This window comes from Ammodytes marinus, assembly GCF_949987685.1.
Source record: "Ammodytes marinus genome assembly, chromosome: 1".
Lineage (NCBI taxonomy): Eukaryota > Metazoa > Chordata > Actinopteri > Uranoscopiformes > Ammodytidae > Ammodytes > Ammodytes marinus.
The window spans coordinates 15,932,930-15,958,710 of record NC_137230.1 but is presented as its reverse complement, the minus strand read 5'-3'; the positions used below and the strand labels follow the sequence as shown (position 1 = coordinate 15,958,710).

The 25,781-nt window shown below is 42.9% G+C and overlaps 1 protein-coding gene across 10 annotated transcripts in view; it reads right to left on the bottom strand.

Moving 5' to 3' along the window:
- The window catches only part of myo9aa (myosin IXAa), a 108,760-nt gene that overhangs the window by 68,173 nt on the left and 14,806 nt on the right, over positions 1 to 25,781 (bottom strand). For all 10 annotated transcript variants that reach the window (XM_080027231.1, XM_080027235.1, XM_080027233.1 and 7 more), the window contains exon 2: positions 15,001 to 15,973. In XM_080027231.1, coding sequence (XP_079883357.1) covers positions 15,001 to 15,885 — 885 coding nt within the window. In that variant the 5' untranslated portion in view covers positions 15,886 to 15,973. The remainder of the gene's footprint in view (positions 1 to 15,000; positions 15,974 to 25,781) is intronic.

Sequence of the window (25,781 nt, the reverse complement as noted above, 5' to 3'; positions counted from 1 at the left end):
CAGTTAAGTCATTTTCTGAGAAGAAATTTGTATAATTTTCTGTCCATTGACCGATTGATTAATTAGAGGTACAGTGTGTTAAATCGGAATATTACGCGGCATCTAACGGCCAGATTCTGGATTGCAACGCTCCCTTGCTAAACCCTCCGTTTTGGATAATTTACATAACCTTTAAGGACAAGAAACTAATAACCATCCCCACTGCCTTATGTCTTTTCACAATTTTAATCTATAGTACTACTTCTTCGTTCTTCTTCGGCTGAAACCCACAACAGTACATTTATAAACTTTATCCATTGTGTGCTACTGTAGAACATGGCGGTGCAAAGCGGCGGCGAAGCTGATGCAAATGCAGAAAGTTAGAAAGGTAAAAGCCTGATACCGATTTCACAGCTCCTCGAATGAACTCTGTCAGAAAACAAATAGCATTACACTGCCAGAGAGGAATACTGAGCCACAGACATATAAACCTCTCTCTCTCTCTCTTGGACTATAAATGCGCTTAAAAGTCTCCTTACACTAACAGTGCAAAGTTATGGCTAATTGTTATTACAGATCAGTCACTGCTGGGCCGGGCCTCAGCTTTCTCAAGTTAACACGAAAGGGCAGAAACCCACACAGGATGAGAGCGGACAATTACAGCACAAGTGAAAATACAAGAAGGATCCATTACATCTTGGGACAGACGAATAAGTTCTGCTGAGGTTTTGCAGGAAATAAGAGACATCATTTGTGATATTTAAAATTTAAATACCTATTTAGTATTTTAAAGGTCATGTTAAAAGATATGTGGAGCGTATTCTACATACAGCAGGATATCAAGTTCAAAATCATGACCAGACTTGATATGTGAAAGAATCAGGACCTTTAGCATATTCTAGTAAACCGCATATTACAAATATATGCATGCTGGTTACGAAATGTATTCCTTTGCCAGCAACCATTCAACTTGTCTTGATAAGTTTGTAAATATTTGCCTGAACATTGAGAGCTTTGCTTGAAACCAAGTGTCGCTACAGCTGCAATGTTTAAGCATTATCAGTAAATCTGAGCTGTGTACCCAACACTGTCAACACTGTTTGAAATTAAGCTACATACACAGAGAAACATGACCATTTGTAGTCGTATTTGAGGTGACTTGTTCAATGTGAATCCAATATTCATTCTCTTTTAGCTCAGTTTTTGGTCTCTACCAACTCTTGAGGGACTATTTGGCTTTTTAGCCGCTTAATGCTTCACAATGTTAATATACAGTATTACTTTAGTCCATATGCTGTGGTAGTGTACAGTGTGTTGTAGAGCTTCTTGAAGCAAAACAGTCTTGTTTCAAGCTTCAAACCCCATTATATCACTATCACAAAACAGTGTTCGCTTTTAATTGTTTATTTTTTATGCAAAGGATAATTTCTTTTTCCACACTATTTTATTGTTTAATGAGCCCTTTTACCCTTCTGTCCTTCACTCATGGGTTTAAATACACATGAAGTTCTTAACATACCCTCAGTATAACCAAGTACAGTATTTACCTAATAAACATCTTTAAGAAAAACTACACTATGCTGTTGTTACCTGTGTAATAGCTTAGAGTTCTGACAATGACAGCGTGGACCTTTAACTTCAGCTGACAGATGTACCTCTATGTGTGTGTGTGTGTGTGTGTGTGTGTGTGTGTGTGTGTGTGTGTGTGTGTGTGTGTGTGTGTGTGTATAATATAAGTAAACCTTCATCCACAAAGCTAACCATGTTGGAGCAAAGTCGGAACAGGTGGTCTTATCAGCAACACGCCCATATGTAGGCCACATGTCAAGCATTAGCTGACCATCGCTGGGCTAACACTGAGCTACGCTGTGGCGCAACAACACAGTGCTAGGTGTAGGGAGTGACTTTGCACAATCAAGACACTTAAGCTAAGCTACGTGGTCCAAGCAGAAAGAAGGTCAATCCAATTAGTTAGATCTAGAGAGACCCAAACATCAGGACTGTGACAATCCTAGAATATGCTGTCTTCTTTCAAGTCCTCGCATGTCTTTTTCTTAGATTAAATGAATGAATAGGGAAATACTATGTTACACATTAATGAAATTAAGTGGTTAATTATCTAATCCAAGAAGCTAGGCTGCCCCACTGTTTTGACCTCAACACACTTCAGTACAGCGCAAAGTAAGCTATTAGCAGCTGACCTCACTGCACTCATCACAGAACAAGTATCTAAAAGGATCCCAGAGCTGCTGTTCTCTTGTAAACTAAGTCATTTCCCTTCCAAATATAATAAACATGCCTAGTATATATCGGCTGACAGTATACATCTGTCCTGACTTCTGCTGGTGCCAGAAACTTGGAATCGAAAAGGTGTGAAACTAAGGGATTTCATTTAACTACCACAAGATATGTATCCAGACAAGGGCCCATTTTAGATGGCGGGGATGTGTTTAGCCTTTCCTATTGGCTTGTCTGTGAATACTAGTATACTCGTGTACATATTAAAAGAAGTAGGAAGCCAAAATGGGGGCCCATTCCTCTCACTCGTGATCAAACACAGAATACCACACCAATAAAAAGCCTCACAGGGCTATTTCATGATGTCTTTTATTGACGTATCACAACATGAAGAAAAATGAGCAATCACCCTGGCAATAGAAGGCACCACCACCAGGTTAAAGCCCAGGTGAAAGTCTGTTGAATCACTTAAAATCTGCAGCACCATGTGGATAGGGTTAGAGTCTGCTCGAGAGGCACCTATTTGCGGACCCATGGGGGAGCGGAGCTCCATCGGAAACACGAAACCTTCTTCTTCGTTTTGTTTTACTGGCGGCGATCGGCGATCACCTAGCGGTGAATAATAACAAGACACAGATTCCACCGGCTATGGTGCTAGTAGACAGTAAAATAAGTCAGTTTGTTAAGGGTCCCAAGTGGCCAGGATGGTGGTAAAAAGTAGATGTTGAGGTAGAAGATGAATGAAGCAACAAAGCTTTGTGTAGGCCTACATCTTCCGAAATCCGTCTCTTTAATTCACAATTATCACAAGTAGGTCAATCACATACAAATATAAACTCTTGTAAATTAAACACAAAAAGTGCCACCACATTAAAATAAACAGCTAATTTTAAAAAGTGGGGAGTGAAAGACATTATAGTCTGACACATAAGGTGACAGTTTCCATTGTACATCCTGATTGATTTATTACCAGATCCCTTGTCCTCTAGTGATCACAGTTTTAATTATTATATAATTTCTATATTCATATTAGGCTATTTAACGAGGCTCGTCTGTGACTTTGTGATCACGCAAGTGAACAGTAACGATCGCGTGCAGCCACAGAATTACATTTCAACCTAACATAAATAGCCTATGTTCAGTGGCACAGATGTTAAAAAACTCCTGTTAATAAATAAATAAATAATGAGATACATACAATACAATAGGTTTATTCATCTGAATGTAGCGCATGTTCACTATGTGTAAGGTGGCCGCATATGAACGGCACGAGGGCTGAGAAATATGGTACTGATCAGATAAATGATCGATCAAACGTAAAATCATCAGGAAATGATAATAACATCCTGATGGAGATTTCTATGGAGTGATTTTGCTTTAAACTGTACAGGGTCGCGTTGTGGCAGTGACACTCTTTCTTCAGTCGGAGCTGCAGCGTAAAGTGAAAACAAACTCAGAGTAGGTCAAATCACCTATCCAGCAGCTTAGACCCACGGCGTATATTGCCGCAGTAAACCAGCTACCTGAAATAGGCCCCTGGCCACTTGGCCGCCAGTAAAACAAAACGAAGAAGAAGGTAGCGTATTTCCGGTGGAGCAGGTTTCGTGTTTCCGGTGGAGCTCCGATCCCCCATGTGTCTGCAAATAGGCACTCTTGGTCTGCTCACACTAGCGCTTCAACACTTGGATCTTTTCAACACCTTTATGGACTATGGACAGTGATGGACTTTAAAGAGGACCTATGATGCTTTTTGACTTTTATGACCTATAAACATTGTTATGATGATTCATAGTCATGCTTAACCATACTAAATTATCAAATAATGACTTGCATGCATTTCGACGTATTCCCTGCTGACCGTCTGGGGTGTCTGTGCAGACCACTAAACACTATTCTAGCCAGTCGAGAAGTCACGTCTTCAAAGCGGTCTACCCTTTGTAACTTTGTGACGTCGCATGTAACTTTGTGAAGTCACCACGCGGATGTTTCCATGTATGGTAATGCTGTCACTTCCCTGTTCGCGTCTGACTCGCGTCTGCCTCGCGCCCTTATAGGTCCATGCTCGCGCTTCCCGCCACTGAAAGTGTTCCGGAAGGAAGGTAACCAATCACAACGGAGTGGGGTTTGCAGGAGGGGGGGAGGGTAGCGGCGATGGCCGATGCACAGGCGGAGGGAGCGGAGATTGCCGAAGCACACACACTCAAGTGTTGACAGGACGTGCTGGATCGCCAAAATAAGAGAAAGAGCTTCCCGAAAATCTACATAGTTTTTTGTGATGTGATTCGTGTCAGGTTGCTCTATAGCAGTGTAAAACAAGAAATTAAGACCAGAAAAGTAGTATAATAGGTCCTCTTTAAGTCAGTGTGTTGTGTTGCACATTGTTCCTGACCTCAGTCAGATCTTTAAAGTGGGACTTAATGTTAAAGTGTTGCTGCCTTGATATGAGCTCTCCTGGACTTTTAACCAGCCCCTCTTTCATTTCTGAATTTCTACATTTCCAATTTTTTCTATTGATTTTAACTGTTCTATAAATGCAAAACCTCATTCAAGTATAAAAAAAACAAAAAAAAAACAATAAAAGGGTTATCAAGCCAAGTTCATTTTCCCCAAGCAACCAGATATAGTTAAGTTATATGAACATGCTTCTCTCTATATGTAAAACGGCGTAAAGGAGCCTTTTCTACAGTCATGGTCATTCAGTGGCTTTAAGCCTGCAGGTCAGTGTTTGTCTGGAAGACAGCGGCTCTTAAAAACTTTATGACAGAGGGGAACAAAATCTCCACACATACTAAAAGCATCCCAGCGCCTCTTCAAAGTCATTGTCCTTTATGCTTAATGAGTCATTCACACTAAACACAGGCAAGTGTCCCAACTCACATTTTATTGATTTATTCTTAGCGTGGCAGTAACACTTATCTTCTCACTGGGATGGGCTAGGGGACAAACCACTAGTGTAGCCCCAGGGCCAGCAGGAAGAAGAGAGGGACAGTGTGCCAGAGAATAAGGAAGACGATAACACCACTTGATGATTGCGTTTGGTTTCCTGCAGCGATAACCTATCAGGGATACAAAAGTAAAATCTTATCTTTGCTTAAACTCTCGTGTTCATTCCTCTATAGACCACATGGGAGAGATGACCACCCGCCATTTGAAGAAAAGAAGGGAAAAAAATCCACGTGGCCAGCTGGGACGATCTTTCTTTCCATAAGCGACTTGCTCCAGGGGCTGACAACCCTCATGTTTTTCTGCTCCCTTCCAGATGTGTGCGCTTTTCACACTAAGTTTTATTACACCACATCTGGACAACATGGGACGCACAAGATAACCACAAACCAACCGAACGCACGCACACACACGAACCTCCAAGTGGAGAGGTCACCTGCAAGGAATTCGACCACACACACACACACACACACACACACACACACACACACACACACACAGAACCTTGAAGTGGAGAGGTCAGGTCACCTGCAAGGAATTTATGTAACTGAAGTGAGGAGTGACTGAGTTTATTGACACATTCAAAATCATGAAGACGGAAAATTTTCTGAAGGAGGTGGTTTCAGATTTTAGCCGTTTAACCGCCGGAATGTCAGAGACCATTTTAATAATACCCTTTAATAACTTATTATTATTATATATTAATAATAGTTCAATAATTAATTAAATAATATAAAAAAATCTTACTCGGCCTGTACTTTAGACAGCAAAGTGATAGACAATTGTTTTAGGAAGATCATCAGAAGACGTATATTGTTGTGAGTTCCCCCTTTTTTGTTGTTGCCACTCCTACCGGAGGAGAGGCAAGGGGAGGGAGAGGACATGACCGAGCTCCCACAAAAGAGCTTTTAAAACAAGTCCTGAACATCCGTTTCTTCACAGAATCAGAGGAGGGTTTCAAAGGAAGGATGACAGGGGGAAAAGGCAACATCTTGCCAGCTGCTCATGGACAAGGTCAGCAACAGAAGGGGGGAGAGAGAGTGTGTATAACTGTACTGTATTTTGGGCATCTCAGGAGACACAAAACAGAGATTTTGTTTATTTTCTGCAAATGTCAGGAATTTCGTTCCTGGATTAGAACAATTGACAGTTATTGTTTTTATCAATTTATCTGCTAGTTATTTGTCCCATTATTCCAATTCATCATTTGCTCTTCTATCACAGATGACAAAAAATAACATTTTGAGAGGTTATAACCTTTGATATTTGGTGTTGTGCTTAAAATGACCTTATAGTGCGATTATGAAAGTAGTTGCTGATAATTTTTTTCATGCCAAATCGCCTTCAAAAGTAATCAATGAATTGTTTAATCTTAACATGACTTAGTATGAAACTGGTGAGACTTTTCATTTTAATTAATTAAATCTGAACAGAACATTTCAGCTTTGACTGACTGCATTCACAACACAGATGTGCTCCAGGGTGATCTCCCTTTAAAGACAACAAAGAAGAGAGCAGGTCCACTGTGGCTGGATTTGGCTCCATCCTTTTTTGACTTTGCACAGAATAAAGCGTTTTTTGTCCCATCTCATTTCTATGTGACACACTGGTGCAGGTGTAGTCAGGGCAGTAGGGCAGCTGGGCGAGTCTGACAGCAAGTGCTGACTGTGTGTGTGTGTGTGTGTGTGTGTGTGTGTGTGTGTGTGTGTGTGTGTGTGTGTGTGTGTGTGTGTGTGTGTGTGTGTGTGTGTGTGTGTGTGTGTGCGTATGCATGTGCGTATGCATGTGCGTGTGCATGTGCGTGTGTGTGTGTGTTGCTGATGAGGCACCTGCAAACTCTGGCATACCCAAGCATAAATAAAGAGCCAGTCAGGGGACACAAACAGGCACATTGTCGGGCTGCTGCCGATATCTGCTGCTGACGACGGACTAGTTGGCTCATAAAGTGCTATGAAAGAGACAAGATGCAACAGACAGGACTACAGATCCTGTAAGAAATGTTACTTTATTTGCCACAAACATCTTCTGAAGCAGTAACCATCAATATCATCGTCCATTCATCTACAGATTGATAGATTAATTGTTTTGTTTTTTAAACTGTGAAGACATCTCCATATCAGCTTTCCAAAGGCAAAGCGGCCTTCATCAAGTGTCCTATTTTGGTTGACGAAAACCAAAGGATATTCCATACACAAAAGTATATGACAAACAGCAAATTCTCTCATGCAAGGAACTGGAACCAGAAAATGTCTGACATGTTAGTCTACTACTTAGTTACTCTTGCTTTATCCTCAAGAATTTCTGGGAATCTTGACTGTAGATGTTAAGCTTTATTATGCCCTGCCTTCGGTGACCTAACTGTTTTGTTCCGTTTTCTTTATCGAATGTATGTGCTTTATCCTAAAAAAATAAAATAAAGTATGAAAAAAATTATAAAAATAAATAAATAATAATAATAATATTGCTGGGAATACCAAACAAATTCACACATGTTGAGAATGTGATATGCAGGTTTAAAAAACACTTTGCGAAAGATTAATCTGGGGCATTAATGCCTGCTACATAACACCAGATACCCTCAGCTAAGAAGTCAAACAAATCCCTGTGACCCCTCTGAGACTCATGTGGCTCTACCGAATCGCTGTGTCACCTCTGACCTAAAGCAGCCAGAGTGAGTCTGAATCAACGCTAGCCTCTGCATGAAGGTCCACAAAGCAGAGACGGTATGTACTCCTCTTTCCCAGCCAGTGGTGCCAGTCTGCGTGTATACAGTTTCACAGAAAATTAAGAGCTTGGCACCGCCTCGGAGAGATAAACAAACAGTGAGAAGTAGCAGCTGGAGCTGTTAGCAGCTGAGCAGAATGCCTTCTGCTTAGGATTCAGCATATATTGAGTTTGACTCGATTAACTAACTGATACATATTGGGGCACTCCGTGGCATAGTGGGTAGAGCATATACATGTACCTTATCAGCTCAGTCCTTGTCACAGTGGGCGTGAGTTTGAGTCAGACAAGGGTTATTTACTCCATGTATACCCCCTCTCTCTCCCCATTTCCACACTGCGAACACTGCTCTTCAACTGTCAACAAAAAAGGTTAACCTTAAAGGCCAGGACACACCGGCCAGATAATCGCCGTCGTAGTGTCGGTAGGGGGTCGGGACACGAATCTGTTTGGTGTGTGCCGTGACGTCGGCCGACGTAGAGGTCGTCGGGCTTGTTTTGAACATGTTCAATCGGTGGCCGACTGTCTTTCATTTGGAGCAATTTGATTGGTGGAGGGCTAGCGAATCAGTGAAGCCCGGAAGTGAGGCGGGTAGCACAAACAGCTAACAACAGCTAGCCATCGTTTTAATGTGTTTGTTCGTTTCGTTTTGAGAGTACTCACATGCATCAACCCTTGTTGACTGCTCGACACCATGCTCGACACTCTCTGCTAAAAATTGTGCTCTTAAGGTCCATAAATATAAATACGTATTTCTATCTATGTTTATGCTCTAGAGAGCTGTCCCATCATTTCCGGCTTTTGTATTTTTTCGGGCCACAATACAGATTAGCGCCGCCTGCTGTTGTGGAGACATTACGTCCCGCGCAAGCGCAGAGCGTACGGAAAATAAGCAGTCGTCTCGGTGTGTTTTTTGGCCGCGACGGGAAGACTGGAGCTTCCTGAAACGGCGACTCCATTTTTTGGGTAGTCGGAACGAGTCGGACTGGTGTGTCCTGGCCTTAAAAAAGAAAATAGATTTGATACATTGTAACGATATTCAGACATACTGATCTGATTTATTGCTGCTACGTCTTCCCATTACAGAAAATACACACTATTCCCATGCTAATGTGTGAGAAATGATCAGTCAATTGATCAAATTTAGCAAAATGAATCTGCAACTGTTAAATTAATTCCTTCTCTCAGGAGAATTTGCTGTTTCCTTCTTGTTTTTCCCCATTATTAATATCTTTGGGTTTTGGACTGTTAGTTGGACAAAAAAAGATAATATAAACATGCCATAGCATCACCTGGAGCTGTAATGAACATTGTACACAGTTTCTGATGATTTATATCATAAATTGCATATACATACACATCTATATAAGGTTTTCACAAAATATAATATCAGTTTAATCAAGAGCTCTCTGTACAGGCCTCTACCACTACTGTACTCGACAGAAAAGCCTTTCCTCATTCATCTGGGAAACCCTGAGCAAACAACTCCAAACATATGGCTTGATCTTACGTAATCCTCATGGTGAGGAGGGTAGTTGCTAAAAGACTAATGCAGCTTTATTCTTCAACTACACAACCAACCTCCTCAAGTTGCTTCACAGACAATACTGTGGTGTACTGCTTTGTATAACTCACTGCTGTGTGTGTTTACTCATACCTTTCAAATTATTACAGCAGCCTACAGATAACTTGACAGGTTAGACTTGGACTTGACTCCATATTGCTTAACCAAGGAATGCAGCCTATGGGCCAAGCCCACAGTGTAAGCATTCACACAGGCCAGAATTACACTCTTTACCCTAGTTTCACCTCAATAAAAACACACACAGCACTGTAACTTTACCCTAAACCCAAAGGACACTGCATATGAACTGTGCTCAATCGTTCACTGTCAACCCTCATCTCGTCTTTTCTTCCACCCCAGAGGAAAACAACACTTTCAGGGCACAGTAAATCTAAATCGACCCCACCCAGTTTGAGGAGGGGGGAGGCATAATACACACTAATCCTGCTCAGTATTAGTGGGGGCTCTGGGGAGATGGTATTAAATGTGCAAGTGAGTGTGTGCACATGTATGCGTGTATATCGAGGTAGCCCTGAAGGAGATGCCAAGAGGTGAAACTGCTGACCTGGGTTGACTCACTTTGGGAGTGTTTCTGTTGGCTGAGAACGTACAGGAGCACAACAGGAGCTTCAGAGAAGAAACATGAATTATTGAATACTTACAATCTTTCCCAATAAGTAGGTGAGAATGAGTAAGTTCCTCAGATAGGTTGCACATTTTGAAAGTTTCAATTAACTAACTGATCCATCAACCACTCTTTCCAGCTTCAGTTTATTTTACATAAATGTGTGGTTTTAATCAAATCACCAATGTGTGATGACAGAGGGCCTCCAAATCTCTGCTTAACCCTATACTTGTGTGGGTACACATGAAAGTGAGTGTTTGTATGTCTTTTGACGGTGACAGAAGCAGCACCTTGCAGCAGCAGCTCAGACACATACACACACACACACACACACACACACACACACACACACACACACACACACACACACACACACACACACACACACACACACACACACACACACACACACACACACACACACACACACACACACACACACACACACACACACACACACACACACACACACACACACACACACACAGATACACACACACACACACACAGATTTGATCCCGCGCTAATGCTCTGTGACACCGCCCTGGTCTTGTAACGCAGCTCATGAAGATGCACTGTCAGTGAGCAGTGCGAGGTAACCCCATACGCCCATACTTCTTAACCCGTGGGGGAACATATAGACAGCTGAACTCATATTAAGCTGTCACTTTGCTCACATGTAAAAACAAATTACTTTGCTTCCTGTGAGCGGTCTTTGTTTTCATTAGTTTAGTCATAAAATAGTAGCGCATTATTGACCATTGTTATTTATATAGCCTTTGGTTTTGATAGCAGACAGACACCATTGATATATATGCAGGAAACATAGCGAGAGAATAAGGAGGATGACAAGAACAAAACCAAACCTTGGATGTTGCAGGTATTTTGACCAATAGGCAACCAGGAAGTCCTATACTTAAGTATTTGAAGCACATCTTGCATTATCATGCCTACTTAGGACACTCATTCCAAGACTGCGCTTTCAATCATTCTAAAATGTCAGGTAGCCACCTGAAAAGCCAAAGTTTTAACAGGCTTGACATCTGGATTTAAAGCCCGGGTGGTAGTTAAACACTAGGTGATGACAAGCTAGTACAAGAATACAGATAAAGTACACAAAGCATCCATCTCCAAACTATACATTATACATTGTTCATTGATCAATATTTAATCCATAGCTGTTTGGTCTTTGTAGATAGTATGCCATAGAGACACTTAAAGAAAATTAAACAGAGAGAAGATAAACTATTATGAAAGAAAACTCAGCAGTCATCTGGCAAAGACCAGACACACAGTTGTCTGCACTAACCTATCATTACTGACAAGCCTGTTGAACAATTGGAGATCAAGCAGAGAAACATGCAGCAAATTAAGTGTAATGATAATGCTGCGCCATCCTTCATGGCTGTCCTTTCCTATACAACTAATGTGTTTTATGCAGCAGGTTGCTTTAAATATGATCACTTCCAAGATGTCCTTTTAGAAAAAGCAGAGACATGAATTGTAATGCGGTCAGGTTTCTGTAATACATTGTTACAGCATTCATAAGAATTAATCAAAACTTCCTATGTACCATGTTTCCTATTGGCATGGAGACAAATGAAGGTAAAAAACCACCAGGAAAATTTCAAACCAGAAATTCCTGTGTGGAATATGTAGACAGTAGACACAGGAACATATTGCTAATGTAAATTTCAGTCATATCTGGCACAAGAAGGTAAACATCGTACGGAATGACAGACAGCAGATAAGTGCTCGACCGTCATTAGGCAAAGTATTTGTCGTATCTCAAGTATGCTTGTATTCGTCTTCATTCTTTGGGGGTCAGGCGAAGTCCACAGGTGTTGAAGGTAGGATAAATAAAAGCAGTTTATAGTCCTTTCAAACTCCAACCCACAAATGAAAGCCTGTCACATCTCTAATTGCCTTGAATGTAGAATAATAACCATGTTCAACCTGAATGCTGTAACTTGCTGTGTTTATCCAACCAGCACAATGTCTTCTTATGGGTTGATGTTTTCAGCTCCTTCAAGCTGAGTTCTCATTAATTGAAGCCCTTGAGTAAAAGGGGCTTGTCAGGATCTTAACACATAGCTGCAGCTGTTGGCTGGTTTCCAGAACAAACCAAAACCTCTTGTAACTGATATCCTCCATCAAGATTTTTTTTTAAAGATCCCTCTTGCTATGGGCCTCTGGGTGAGTTGGACCCGCAACTGGCAGTCTGTAGTATTGTTTGTTATAGGGTAAATGCTCAACACCGTCCTGGTTTATGTTATCAGTATTCTCTGAACAATGAACTGGCCCAGTCACTTTTGACTGGAGCGGGGAAAGAAGATGAAAATTCTGTACCCCTTAAAACAAATTAAACCCCAAGTCACTGACACTATGTTAGGCACTATGCACAACTATGTAACATTTATATAACAATGTACATTATACAGTATATTGGATGTGGGTGAATGGGTATGTAACTTGGAAAATGAGACAGCTCCCTCTGAAGCCACAAAAGGCTTTAAACAAATATTTCCACATATGAAGTTGTAGCTGCCTACAGACGTTAACAGACTTTGATGTGTAAAATAAATGGAGGCATAGCTTTTGAAACCTCGGGCCCATATCACAAAGCCCTTAACATTACGAAGAGAGACCATTATCTCAAATAGAGGTGAAAAACAGAATGATATAATATAAATACACACAATTATTAAAGATGGGGAAGAATAAACATACTGAAACCCACAAAAAAATTCAAATATCGTTCCTCTGGTGCTGCTAGTCTACTTTTCAGAATGACACGCTGCTAGAGGGAAATTAAGATGAAGTACTCCTATGAGGTAATGTTGAGTTCCTCCCCTCCACTCCTCTTTCTCTCTCTGCAGTAGCACCACATGCCTCACTCTTGGCATCAATCACCCCGCGGGCAGATACGCAATCTTACTGTGCAAACAATTAAAGGCTGCTCCTCTGCACTCAAAACTACTCACTCGTGTTGCTGCGTTGGGGATTAACCTGATATGCTTACACATTAACCCTGGAGACACACTGATGAATGGCATTCCTGAGAACTGTGTTTGCTAAACCGAAAGCAATAAAATGCAGAGTAGAGCTACTAGTTGCAAAGGATTGTTAACTTTGAACTTGGCCTCCACACTGCCATCTTCAACTTGACATTGGTGCCAAGAACACTGGCTGGCAAAGAGTTGAGTTAGCATGAATAAGTAATTGGACTGTAATAACAATGTAAAACTGACATCCCATCCATTAAAGATGCCAAAAACTCATGATTAGATAAATCTATTTGGCTGGATAATGAGCACATTCAAAAATACCCAGATGAGGAAAATAATAGAAGAAATGCATGCACGGCCTTGTTCTATGTAAGTGAATAGTGTATACACATATGGTGGTCAGGTGACTTGACAGTCAGTGAGTGATACTACCCCTTACAAAATACAACACCCTTGACAATAAGAAACCAGTATTTGCCTTCATGACTGGCATCACTGTGAGTACAGTTCAAGGGTGTTGTGTAACCTTCAGGAATTCGGTTGATGTTGAGGACAAATGAGAAAACAATGTGTGGTTGTGCACTTGTCAAAGACTCTTTGACTTAGGTGCAATAAAATGACAGGTCCCTGAAGAAGAAGAAAAGGAATATGAGTGGAATGTCTTCGCTGATATGAAAACAACCAGTTTCCTTCGAAGACCTTTGGCTGGGCCTCTACAAGGTCTACCTTGAGACTATCTTTCCACTGTGAGGGGCAAAACAATGGTCGGAATCACAAAAACATGAATCTACAACTGCAACCACTGGAGATAGAGAGTTCCTCTGTGTGCAACATAATCCCCACACAGCTGGACGTAAAAGTGCAATAAACCTCTGTAACGAGGCAGACACAACTCAGGGCCAACCATAGGGTGTTGTGTAACTAATGTAAGCCACACAGAAACTCACATTAACAGCAAGTATTGTTGAGTATGGCTGTAGGAATCAATCCAGTAATAAGCGCAAACTGTTAGAAACCATAAATGCAGAAAGAAAAAATTCCACATTAAATCTATCAGTCCAAGTGTCCATGGTTAACTGGTTAACCGTTAACCGTTAAGAAGATCTTTAACCGGTTAATGCCAAAGGTTAAAAGGTTAATTTCTCTGAAATCCGGACTCTTATTTTGATATTGCTGAACCGGATGTAAGAATGCCAACTGTCGGTAAAGAATGAATGACGGTAGGCTACCCATCCCCTAAGCCTGTGTGTGTGTGTGTGTAAATGTCCCTTTTCAGTCACTTATTGCACTTTCTGCTCCTACATTCGCATACTAGACCTCTTCTCACAACAGACAAAAATGCTGTGTCAAAATGTAGGCATTTAAGTTGGCTACTGGTCCCTGAATTGTTTTATAGGCAGGTCCTTGGAACAAAAAAAGGTTGGGAGCCCTACTATAATGCTTCATGTATTTCACTATAAATAGGCTACATTAAATCTTAACGGTTAACCGGTTAATAACCGTTAATTCTGGTGGTTAACCGGTTAAAGAAAAAATTCTAAATGGCCATCCCTAAGTCCAACATATCCGCAACACCTGATATTACAAGTCTATTCATATATTGCCATTTCGACTAACAAACAATGTGAGCCAGGCAGCAAGACAAGTCAGTCTTCGGGGCAAATCCAGGTCTGAAGTTATTTCACATAAGTCTCAAATTTAGGAATAAGGGAATCTCCATACATCAGACAATCAATGACTCAAAGACAACTGAGATGTTTCATTGGGAATCAAGTCTAGATAAGTCTCACAGCAGTCAACTCTCAATTCATAATTTTTGTAATGGTTCAGTTTAGCCAAAGTGTCTAGTTTCAAGTGCACATATATATTATCAGCAGAGCTTTTTCTTTTAGGTTGCAAACACTGGTGTTTCTGCTTACCTCTAGAACTGGCCCCGCCCCGAGGATGATCTGCTCCACCCCGCTGGCAAAACCCTTCTGGCTGAGCGCGGTCAGATGATGAATCAGAAAGTTGGTGCTTTGCGTCTTCCCAGAGCCGCTCTCCCCGGATATAACAATGCACTGATTCCTCTCTCTTTGCAGCATGGTATGATAAGCCACGTCGGCCACGGCGTAAATGTGCGGCTCCAGATCTCCCAGTGTATGATTATCATACATCTTCACATACTTGGGGTTGTAGATGGGCAGAAACTTGAAGGGGTTAATGACGATGAGGATGCTTCCGACATACGTGTAGATCTTTTCCTGGCAGAAGCGCGAGCGCAGGTTGTCCAGCAGCGAGCGCTCGTTGAGCTCCGGCAGGCGGCATAGATCTGCGTGGTCGCCCTGAGACTCGGGCTGAGGCAGGAGTCCACGCTCCACCATGCGCCTGCGCTCCTCTGTGACCTGCAGCCACATCTGGAGGCTGCCGCCATAGTGAATGGAGCCGTCCAGGTTCTTCTGCCTCAGGAGGAAGCGGTAATCCTCGCCCCCGGACAGCGGGCGGAGCTCTAGTGCCACACGGGGCCAGAGCATCATCCGCTGCACGGGGCAGTCGGAGGGGTTGAGGATCCATTCCTCCCCACCAAACTCCTTCACCTCGGCCAGGACATAACACCTGGTGCGGTCCAACTGCAGGCGCTCGATGACGCGTTCGATGGCCTCGGCGGCTGTGGTGGTCTTGCGGGCGCTGATGGGGCAGTAGATGGTGCCCTCGGCCAGGGGGCCCGGGTAGATACGCACCGTGAACTCAGAGTTCTCGAAGCGCTGCCGCCGGCCCAGGGTGCCCACGCCACCGACGCCACCAACGCCATCACGGGTACTCATGGCAGGGCAGGAGGGCCCATTAGCAGCAGCAGCCGGGCACTGGCACGTCCTTCACTGGGCTGGAGGACTCCACTGATTCACGACATCACTGAAAAAGAAGAACAGGAAGACACAAAGTTTGATCAATGCCATGAAGACTTTTTTAAATATCACTTGTTTAAAGCAAAACACAACGTTCCAAAACAGCAATAAAACTATACTACTACCAGCTATTGAGTTCAACTGAAACCAGGCCGCACCCCTCTGCACTCCACCGCATATTACGACATTTGTCTGGTTATGACACAAAGACTTCATGGGTAATTCCTAGTAATCTATCTAATCTAAGGGACAAATTACTTTGCTGGAGCCCGACATGCATACTACTCATAAAGGATAAAGGATAAGTCATCAGGATCTACAGGATTACAATCTCCGCACATGCACAGCCGTGAGCACACACAAGCTCTCACCATCGCCACCACCGGCAGCTGCCATCCTCTTTAATGAATACACAATCACACTATTCACAAGTTCCCTCTTTAATACAGAGCAGAGGGACATCATGGGGTGAGAGGAGGTCACAGAGACAGAGAGAGCGAGCGAGAGAGCGAGAGAGAGAGAGAGAGAGAGAGAGAGAGAGAGAGATGGGTTTGATCACTGAGCTGTTGACAAAGACTCTCTCATTGGTTGGGCTTCAACTTTTTGCTTTCATCTGGGGCTTTTAGATAGAGAGGAATTGCGTAATAGTAAAATAGAGTTATATTACATAAAGTAAATAGTCACTCTATTAGACTTTCAAACCATCTGTAGTGTCTAAAGAAGCCTTAGCCTCTATGTCTTCAGCTGCTTGGCAGCGGTGGTTTTGTTGTCGCTTTAGTTTGTATTATTAAAAGGTAGCCTGTGTGGCCCTTTACAGCTTTGTGCATTTTTGTTTTCTCCCCTTCCCTGTAGACGCTTTGCGATTTAGTGGTTATCCCTCCGGGGATAACTTTCAGACACCCCTTGGTCCGCACCTGTGTCCCAAACCCCCCCCAGTCCTCACAGAATGAGCAGCCCAATGCAGGGCACAGCGGACACCACTAGTGCTGCTAGTGACAGCTTAGAGGTCCATAGGCAGGCAATTTCTGCTCAAGGAGCCATGTTAGGCTCACACGACCAAACCCTACGTGCCATTGTAGAGCAACAGGCCTCGCAGGACTGCATGCTGCGGGAGATACTGGCCCGTTTACAGCCACCTGGGCCAGCCCCTACCCAAGCACAAGTGCCTCCAGTTCCACCCCATGACCCTTTTGTAGTCCAGGAGACCAAGCTGGCAACCCCAGCCTGCTATGACGGGCATCCAGGGAGGTGTAAGGGATTTATAACCCAATGCTGTTTAGTGTTTGAGTTACGACCCTCTATGTTTAGCACCGACCGAGCCCGGGTCGCATATATAATATCCCTTCTTTCGGAAAAGGCCCTTTCATGGGCTACAGCCTTATGGGATAGGCAGACTCCAGTCTGCGCTGACGCGCCCCTCTTCATGGCGGAGATGAGGCGTGTGTTCGACCACGATGTTAGTGGCCACGAAGCAGCCAAACGCCTCCTTAGGTTACGTCAGGGCTCTGCAAGCGTTGCAGAATTTTCAATTAAATTCCGGACTTTAGCTACGCAATCAGGTTGGAACAGGGAGGCTCTAGTGACCACTTTTAGTCATGCCTTGTCTGAGAGAGTTCAGGATGAGCTCGCTTCCCGTGAGGTTCCAGATTCACTTGAGGATTTAATCTCATTGGCTATTAGAATTGACAACAGAATTTGTGAGCGCAATAGAGAGAGAAAACAAGCGTACACCCGCCAGATGTCCGAGGAGTTTAGTATCCCTTGTGAAAGACCTACCCTGCCTGAAGGGTCCCTTAACAATGATGATCAGGAACCCATGCAAATAGGACACACACGGCTTACTTCCGTGGAAAGACGGAGGCGTATGAGCAGTGGCGTGTGTCTATACTGTGGGAGTGTGGGTCACTTCATTCGCCAGTGCCCCTCAACGCAGAAACACAATAAGCAGGGAATCAGGGTAGGCGTGTCAGACCTTGGGGAAGTCTTGCAGAGTCTTAATAATTCCCCTCCCGTGGCCAGTAGTCGCACCCCTTTGTCCTTTGAGTTATTTTGGGATGGACACTGGCGCACCTTCTCGGCATTTGTTGATTCAGGAGCAGCAGGTAGTTTTATGGACTCAACCCTGGCCCGAAAGCTCAATTTACCCATTTAATAATAATAATGGATTGGATTTATATAGCGCTTTTCAAGGCACTTAAAGACGCTTTACAGGGTTCCAGGTTCCATTAATTCACACTCAGTCATACTGGTGGTGGTAAACTACCATAGTAGCCACAGCTGCCCTGGGGCAGACTGACGGAAGCGTGGCTGCCATTCAGCGCCTACGGCCCCTCCGACCACCACCTCAAACATACAGCAGTCATACACATTCACACGAGGACACAACAACCATGACACAGGTGGCAGAGCGGGGATTGAACCGCCAACCCTTGGATCATTGGCCAACCCGCTTAACCACCTGAGCCACGGTCGCCCTATGATCTTCCTTGTCCACTCGCAATTACTGCAGTGGATGGGCAACCATTGGGTAGGGGTAGGGTTGAGAAGGTCACTTGCCCGATTTTCATTCGCATCGGCAATCACACGGAAGAGATTAAGTTTCTTCTTATTGATACACCTCAGTTACCCCTCATTCTGGGACACCCATGGCTCAAGGAACACAACCCTCACATCAATTGGAGGACTGGGAGGGTGATGAGCTGGGGTCCAAACTGTGCATCTCACATGATGGAATCAGACTCTGTTCAACTCCAACCTTTTGAATGTGAGCCCCCTCCTGCCACAAGTGCCGCAGTCTCAAAATCTCACAGTTCAGTAGGCCTTCCCTGTGCTACCCCCAGTGACCGCCTGACCCTTGGGGTTATTGAAACCTTGACTCCCTCTGATTCTTCGGCCTCTGTGTCTCTTCTTGCTAATGGGGTTCCTGCAGAGTACGCTCAACTTAGTGAAGTCATTAGTAAACATAAGGGCCGTCCACGTTCGAAAAATCAGAGGCTAAATGCCTTATCTCTACGATTCCAGTGTTCAGATAGAGACAGTTCTCCATAGCCCATTGTGCCCCTTACCCGCATCCATGCCCCACTGACCGGGGAGATTGACACAGTGGTTCAGGGGGCTCAACAGCAGGAGCCTGACCCAGGAGGGGGGCCCCAAGGCTGTCGGTATGTTCCGGCACGAGTGCGATCACAAGTGCTTAGGTGGGGCCACTCCACACACCTCACAAATCACCCTGGTGTTCGTCGCACTATTGGTTTTCTCAAAAAGAGATTCTGGTGGCCCCGGATGGGGAGAGATGTGAGCGAGTTTGTGGCAGCTTGCAAAATTTGCGCCCGAAACAAGACGTCACAACAGCATTGCCGCCCAGCCCCAAACTATCGGGTGGGGCAGAGGGTGTGGCTCTCCACAAGGGATCTCCCACTGCGGGTAGAGTCTCGCCAATTGCCGCCACGTTTCATTGGTCCCTTCAGGATCATTCGAAGGATAAACCCCGTCACTGTTAGCCTCTTGCTTCCCCGGTCCATGAGGATTCACCCCGTGTTTCATGTTTCCCGCCTCCAGCCAGTCTGTTCCGATCCACTAGCCCCTCCATGGAGGCCTCCACCTGGGGTGGGTGGGGGGTCCTGTTGGAACGTCAGGTGCCGTTCCTTAGAGGGGTGGTCCTGTGAGGAAACGGTAGATTTCAGCCCTGTGAGTCCACGGAATCTTTCGCCTCCGTGAGAATGGTGACTGATTTCCTCACTGCAATCAGGTGTGTGTGCACTGATTGGCTGATTGAACCCAGGTGTGAATAGATTATATATGCCCTGAGACCCCAGTGCTCTGTGCTGCTCATTGTCTCACCTTCAGAGGTAGTGAGAGGTTGTCTCTGAGTGCTCTCTGTGTTAAGTGTTGCAAAGTCAACTGCTTTACTTGTCTATGTCTTCAGCTGCTTGGCAGCGGTGGTTTTGTTGTCGCTTTAGTTTGTATTATTAAAAGGTAGCCTGTGTGGCCCTTTACAGCTTTGTGCATTTTTGTTTTCTCCCCTTCCCTGTAGTCGCTTTGCGATTTAGTGGTTATCCCTCCGGGGATAACTTTCAGACACCCCTTGGTCCGCACCTGTGTCCCAAACCCCCCCCAGTCCTCACATTAGATCCCTGTTTCTTAGGTAGTACAGATAACTGAAAAACATACAATACATAATATGGCTGCCAATAATGATTATATTCACGATTTTCTGAAGATTGTTCTCTAGATAAACTGATTAATCGTTTTGGCTGAAAAAAATGCCTGTTGTAGTTTTCCACACCACTGCTCAAAGCAGAAGTTCTGCTTGTCCAACCAACAGTCAACCCCCAAATATATAACTATCATGTATGTCAAAGAACAGGGTCAAGTTTACACATTTCAGAAGCTGGAATAAACAAACATATTTGGTAAATTCACTTAAAGAAAACTATGATTATCAAAATGTATGCTGTTCCGAAAATGTTCACACGTGGTAGAAATGGAGAAAAAGCTAAACCAATCAAAAGAACAATATCCATAGTACATCACAGGTAGGTGGTTTTACCAGCAGCAGTGTATTAGGTCGACTTCATCAGTCTTAGGCCATTCGAATGTTATTTTATCTGTCGTCTTTCCTTTAGCTTTCTATCTTTACTTTACGTAAAGGCTAATATTCAATGCAATGTAATTCAACCATACATCCTAACTACACACAGATTAGGTGAACAGTGTCACACAAGGAAGCTCATCAATCTACCAACCAGTCTATTAAAGATTGAGCAAAATCTTAAAATTTTAGTATTTTAAACAAACTGCATGAGCTACATAACCAGAGCATAAAAAACACAGTGAAAACAGGAAATGGAACAGGGACACATATAGTTGTTGCTTAGAGTGGGTCACAAAGGACTCCAGCAGGGAAATGATAAAATGCTGCACCCCTGGTCATTTCCTGTCGCCCCATATCCAACCTCTCGTGCCATGTGTTGCCTCAGCAACTTTGATCTAACCGTGAGCCACACAAATGCACGCACACAGGACCTTCCCCCCTTTCCAAATACAGACCCACACCCATAGGAGACACAGGAAAGCATGTGTCATCTTTTTTAACCACGCAAAGTGCAACTGCATTAGGCTGAATCCATACACACACATTGCCAATGGCATGTATTGACTGTGAGGAATGTATGCTTGTATCCCTCATGAGTAATTGTGTAAACTATGTGTGTCTTTATGAGTGTGTGTGTTTGTTTGTGTTTGGAGCACTGAGGTAGGGCCTGGCGCCTGGAACAGATGGCCAGCTTGCTGCTTAAAGGATAGGGAGGAGGGATTTAGGGTTGTGGCGATGGCTGGACAGCACAGGGCCGTGTTGGCTACTTCTGTATTTACCATAACACAAGGACGATCGACTAATGCGCACATCTCCTACAATAAAACACCAGCACGTCATATCAACAACAGTATATCATCTCCCATTGGCAACCATATCCAGTGCTTTTAATAGATGTACAGAAACCTGCATGAACAGCAACCTGGAATAAATCAAGGCGTTGTGGGGAATCAAGCTCACACTGGGGAGTGGGATGGTGAAATGGAAAAGGTAGATGGATTTGGACAAGGGATGCAAATTTGAAGCCATTTGCTTGATCGATTTGTTCATTTTTCATAGCTGCCGTTTCTTTTTTTCATTGTGTACTCTGGGAATATTAATCAAACATGGGTTGGTTTAATTGTTTTAATAATGTTTTTTTCTAGTCAGTTTTTGAAAAATCAACTGTTCATTTTTCAGGCCAACATTGTGCTCTTGACTTAAAAAAAGAACAGCGGGGAAAAATACCTGTGAAAGTCGAGTTTGATACTGAAAAGTTAAGCTGAAATAAACACCTAGCCACTCCCCTTGCTCCGAGTGTCCATCAGAGTGAAACTTTGTGAAAGCAAGAGAGACAGAAAGCAACAGAGTGAGCGAAGAGGAAGAGAACATGTTTGAGGCATGATGTAATCTCAACTTTAAATAAAGGGTCAGATGTAGATAAGCTGCGGTGAAGTGGCCTCTCCTCATCTCTGTTCTGCTCAAACAACTCAACCACAAACAGATCTGGTTACATCACCTGTATGGTCAGAGATTAGGAAATCGCAGTCAAGTAATCAGACCTGCAAATTTGCTTGAGGACATGTTTCCAAAGACATAGCTGTGATTTGGGTCTGTCCTGATCTGCTAAATGTCGATCTTTTAAGATGGAATTTGAGTATGTTAAAGAAACAATAACTTTCTTGCTTGTAGTGAAGTTAAATTAAAGTCAGTAATGTTGGCATCTATCTGTACAAGGATCAGAAGCTTAAAACAACCTACAGCATGAGCAAAAACAGAAACAATGGTTTGTTGCAATGTTGTATAAAAAAAAGTGTCTCCTTTACATTCAAATTGTAGTGGACAAAATAAAGCTAAATGGATTTAACAGATGGACGTATTTTCCACACATCTGAGTTGAGCCCTGTTTGTAACCAACAACAAAAGCTAATTTGTTTTTGAACATAATGTACATATTCTATATGTAGATATTGAATTATCTGAAAACTACATACTTTGAAATCTTTCCCTCCAACAGTAAAACCAAGGAGAGGTTCAACCACTTGCGTCAGACACTTCAATGGTTGCCATTGTTGCAAAGGATCAAGTTTGGTCAGCTTTCTATGATGTGAAGTCATCTTTTCTCTCTCTGTGTGTGTGTGTGTGTGTGTGTGTGTGTGTGTGTGTGTGTGTGTGTGTGTGTGTGTGTGTGTGTGTGTGTGTGTGTGTGTGTGTGTGTGTGTGTGTGTGTGTGTGTGTCATCGGGGCTAAGACCGTGTATTCAGGGCACATTTTGTTGTGGTGGCTCTTTGTCATACCTTTGGTTACTGGGAATTCGTATGGGTTACACTAAGGCGTGTAGTGAGTTGGCACTGAATTGTGAACTCTCACAACCAGGCTACATGTTTTTTTACGGGTTCATTTGGGAGTGTGGCAGCTCCATGGTGCTAAATTTAGATTGTTAGATTTATTTGCTACATGTCACAGGATCTTGCCTCTTCTTGTTGTACATTTGGTTTCTGACAATTACTTGTACATAAATGAGTTTACAATCAAGCGTCATAACTTGTACAAAATTGTGGCACCACATCACCCCAGTCCTCAACAACCTTTACTGGCTCCCCATCTCCTGGACCAGGAGTTTCCTCACAAACTCCTGGTCCTCACCTACAAAGCCTTCCACCATCTGGCCCCCCATATCTCACTGACCTCCTCTCCCCCTATCAACCGCCTCGGGCCCTCAGATCCTCCTCGGCTGGTGTCCTCTCCACCCACACATCAAACCTCTGCAGCCTTGGCGACAGAGCCTTCTCTAGGGCAGCTCCCAGGCTCTGGAACAGCCTCCCCCAACACATCCGTGACTGAGTCCCTCACCATCTTCCAATCCCACCTCAAGACCAATCTCTTCTCCTCTGCCTACCCCTAGATCACCCACCAGCCCAAGCCCCATCAACTTCACATTTTCCTTTTGTTTGTTTACTGTTGTGTAAAGCGATTTGAGTGCAAGAAAAGTGCTATATAAATTAAATATATTATTATTATTATTATTATTATTATTATTATTATTATTATTATAATAAGCTATAATTCAGATTGTTTGAATCGTTTAAACGCACAATAAGTAATGTTCCATCGCTAGGGGGCTCACGATCAATAAAATAACAAAAGACGGAGTTTGATGATGTCATGAAGTTGAACGGGATCATGGGAAAAGCTTTGGCGGGAGAATACATAGCGGAGGGCAAGGCATAATCCTGGTCTATAATGATGCCACAAACAAAACAATACAACATACAATGCATTGAAAGCCTCAATCTTTTCATTTTCCTTTCCACGTGTTTGTGGAGTTACTTCCTTCCACAGTATTTGAATATTCATGTCAAAGTCTATCCATATGTTTTTTAAATACTGTTTTATATGATCTGCAAAGGAAAACAGTCAACCAATACAGTAGCAACAAAGATGTCCTGTAAAAGCAGAAATCAACAATATTTTCACATGTTATGTTATGTAGCAGGAGCCTTATTTGGATACTCCAGGCATTTACTAACCCTTACATTTAAAAACAGCCTTCATCTGTTGATCAGCAGAGGTTAAAGCCACTAGAGAAAGTGACTTGGGCACAAGGTTTAGATCTTGGGTTAAGTCCATAATGACAAGGCGTGTCATCCTGTTGTTTTGTTTCCATTTTAAGATGTGTCCGGACATATTGATTTTCGTTTATCCTCATTATGCAATTTGCTCAGGAGCTCATGATTTCGCACACCATATGTTTGTCTGTCTACACATCTTAAAAAACAGAAAAAAAAAATGTTGTGCTTCTGCTAAAAAACATTTTTTTGTTTTTGTTTTGTTGTACTTTATACCATCAAACAATAAAGTAACAGTCCCATGAGTAACTAAAGAACTATGATGGAAATCTGAACACCCACAGGTAGGAAATTGCAGTCATGAAATAGAGTCGACATACTGTATATTTCACATGTTGGGACTATTGTAGTTTTTTATTGCTGATCTAGGAAGTTATTCTCTGAATACCTTTTTTATTTGGACAGCACTTCCCAGTACTCTAACAAAAGGCTGTCATTACAAGAGAATACTCCTACTTTATTGGTGTCTACCTGTATCACACGTGTAGAGGAAGGTGCCAATTATGGCAGCGCATAACAGCACAGATAAAGACACAGATAAGACACAGAGAGCCCGACTATGTTTTGCGGCACACATACCACACAGAAACTAATTTCCCTGCTTTTAATAGGGCTTCACTACCTTGAAAAAAAACTCGCTGTTACAGGCAGAGGAAATTGCGCTTCAGACATAAAAACACATACAGAATGAGCAGTTATGAAAAACAACTGTAAAGAAAAAAGGATGGGAATGTGTTGACCGTGAACACGACCACTGAACCTTTCGGAAGAATGTGCTTTTGTTTGTCACATGGTAGATAAACTGAGAGTGTTAAAAAGAAAATGAAACATCGCCTGCAGTATTTCCAGTGAAGAACTTCCACATGCTGCAGTGTTGCATATGGAGCAGGCAGACCCTGCCCAATGTTCAGCTCATTTTTGAATTTCTAACAAAAAGGTTATTGTTTGACTTGTAGTTTGATGTCTGATTAATTGCTTGGAAAAGATCTGACGTTTGGTTGGATTTCTGGCATGGCACGTCAAAAAAAATGTTGGTCGACTGTCTGTAGTCTGCTCAGTTCCACAGGGTGATTTCCCTCCTGGCTGCTGTCAAAATATCAGTTTCAAAGAGCTTGTTTTGATATTAGTGTTTTATTTGCTGTGGCTGAAGCTGTTGTTTGACTGAGACTTAAGTGACAAGAAACCGAGCTTCAGTGCAGAACAGACACCAAACTGTCTGTTAAAGAATCAGCGGTTCCTTGATACTTAGTGCTTAGAAGGCTACAGGCATTCAACAGCTCCAGTAAAAATAGCCAACAATAAAATAAGAAATAAGAACTAATTCTCCAAAAAGTTATGCTTTGATGATAAAATAGGTGATGAGGTGAATTATTTGTAAAATTGTGATGAAACTTGGTTTATCTGGTATCTTTACACAGGTGACTTCCTATAAAAACAGTTTAGCTGGTTTAAAGGTTAACTTGGAAAAGTTGTTGCACTGGCTCAACAGGCTACACACAAAACAAAAAAACAACTTCCTATTGCTTTTAACTCTCTGCAATCAATTGTGTTGACTCTCAATTTAGCCAGTCCCACAAATGGTCATTGATCTGTATTTATATTTGTGTTGTTAT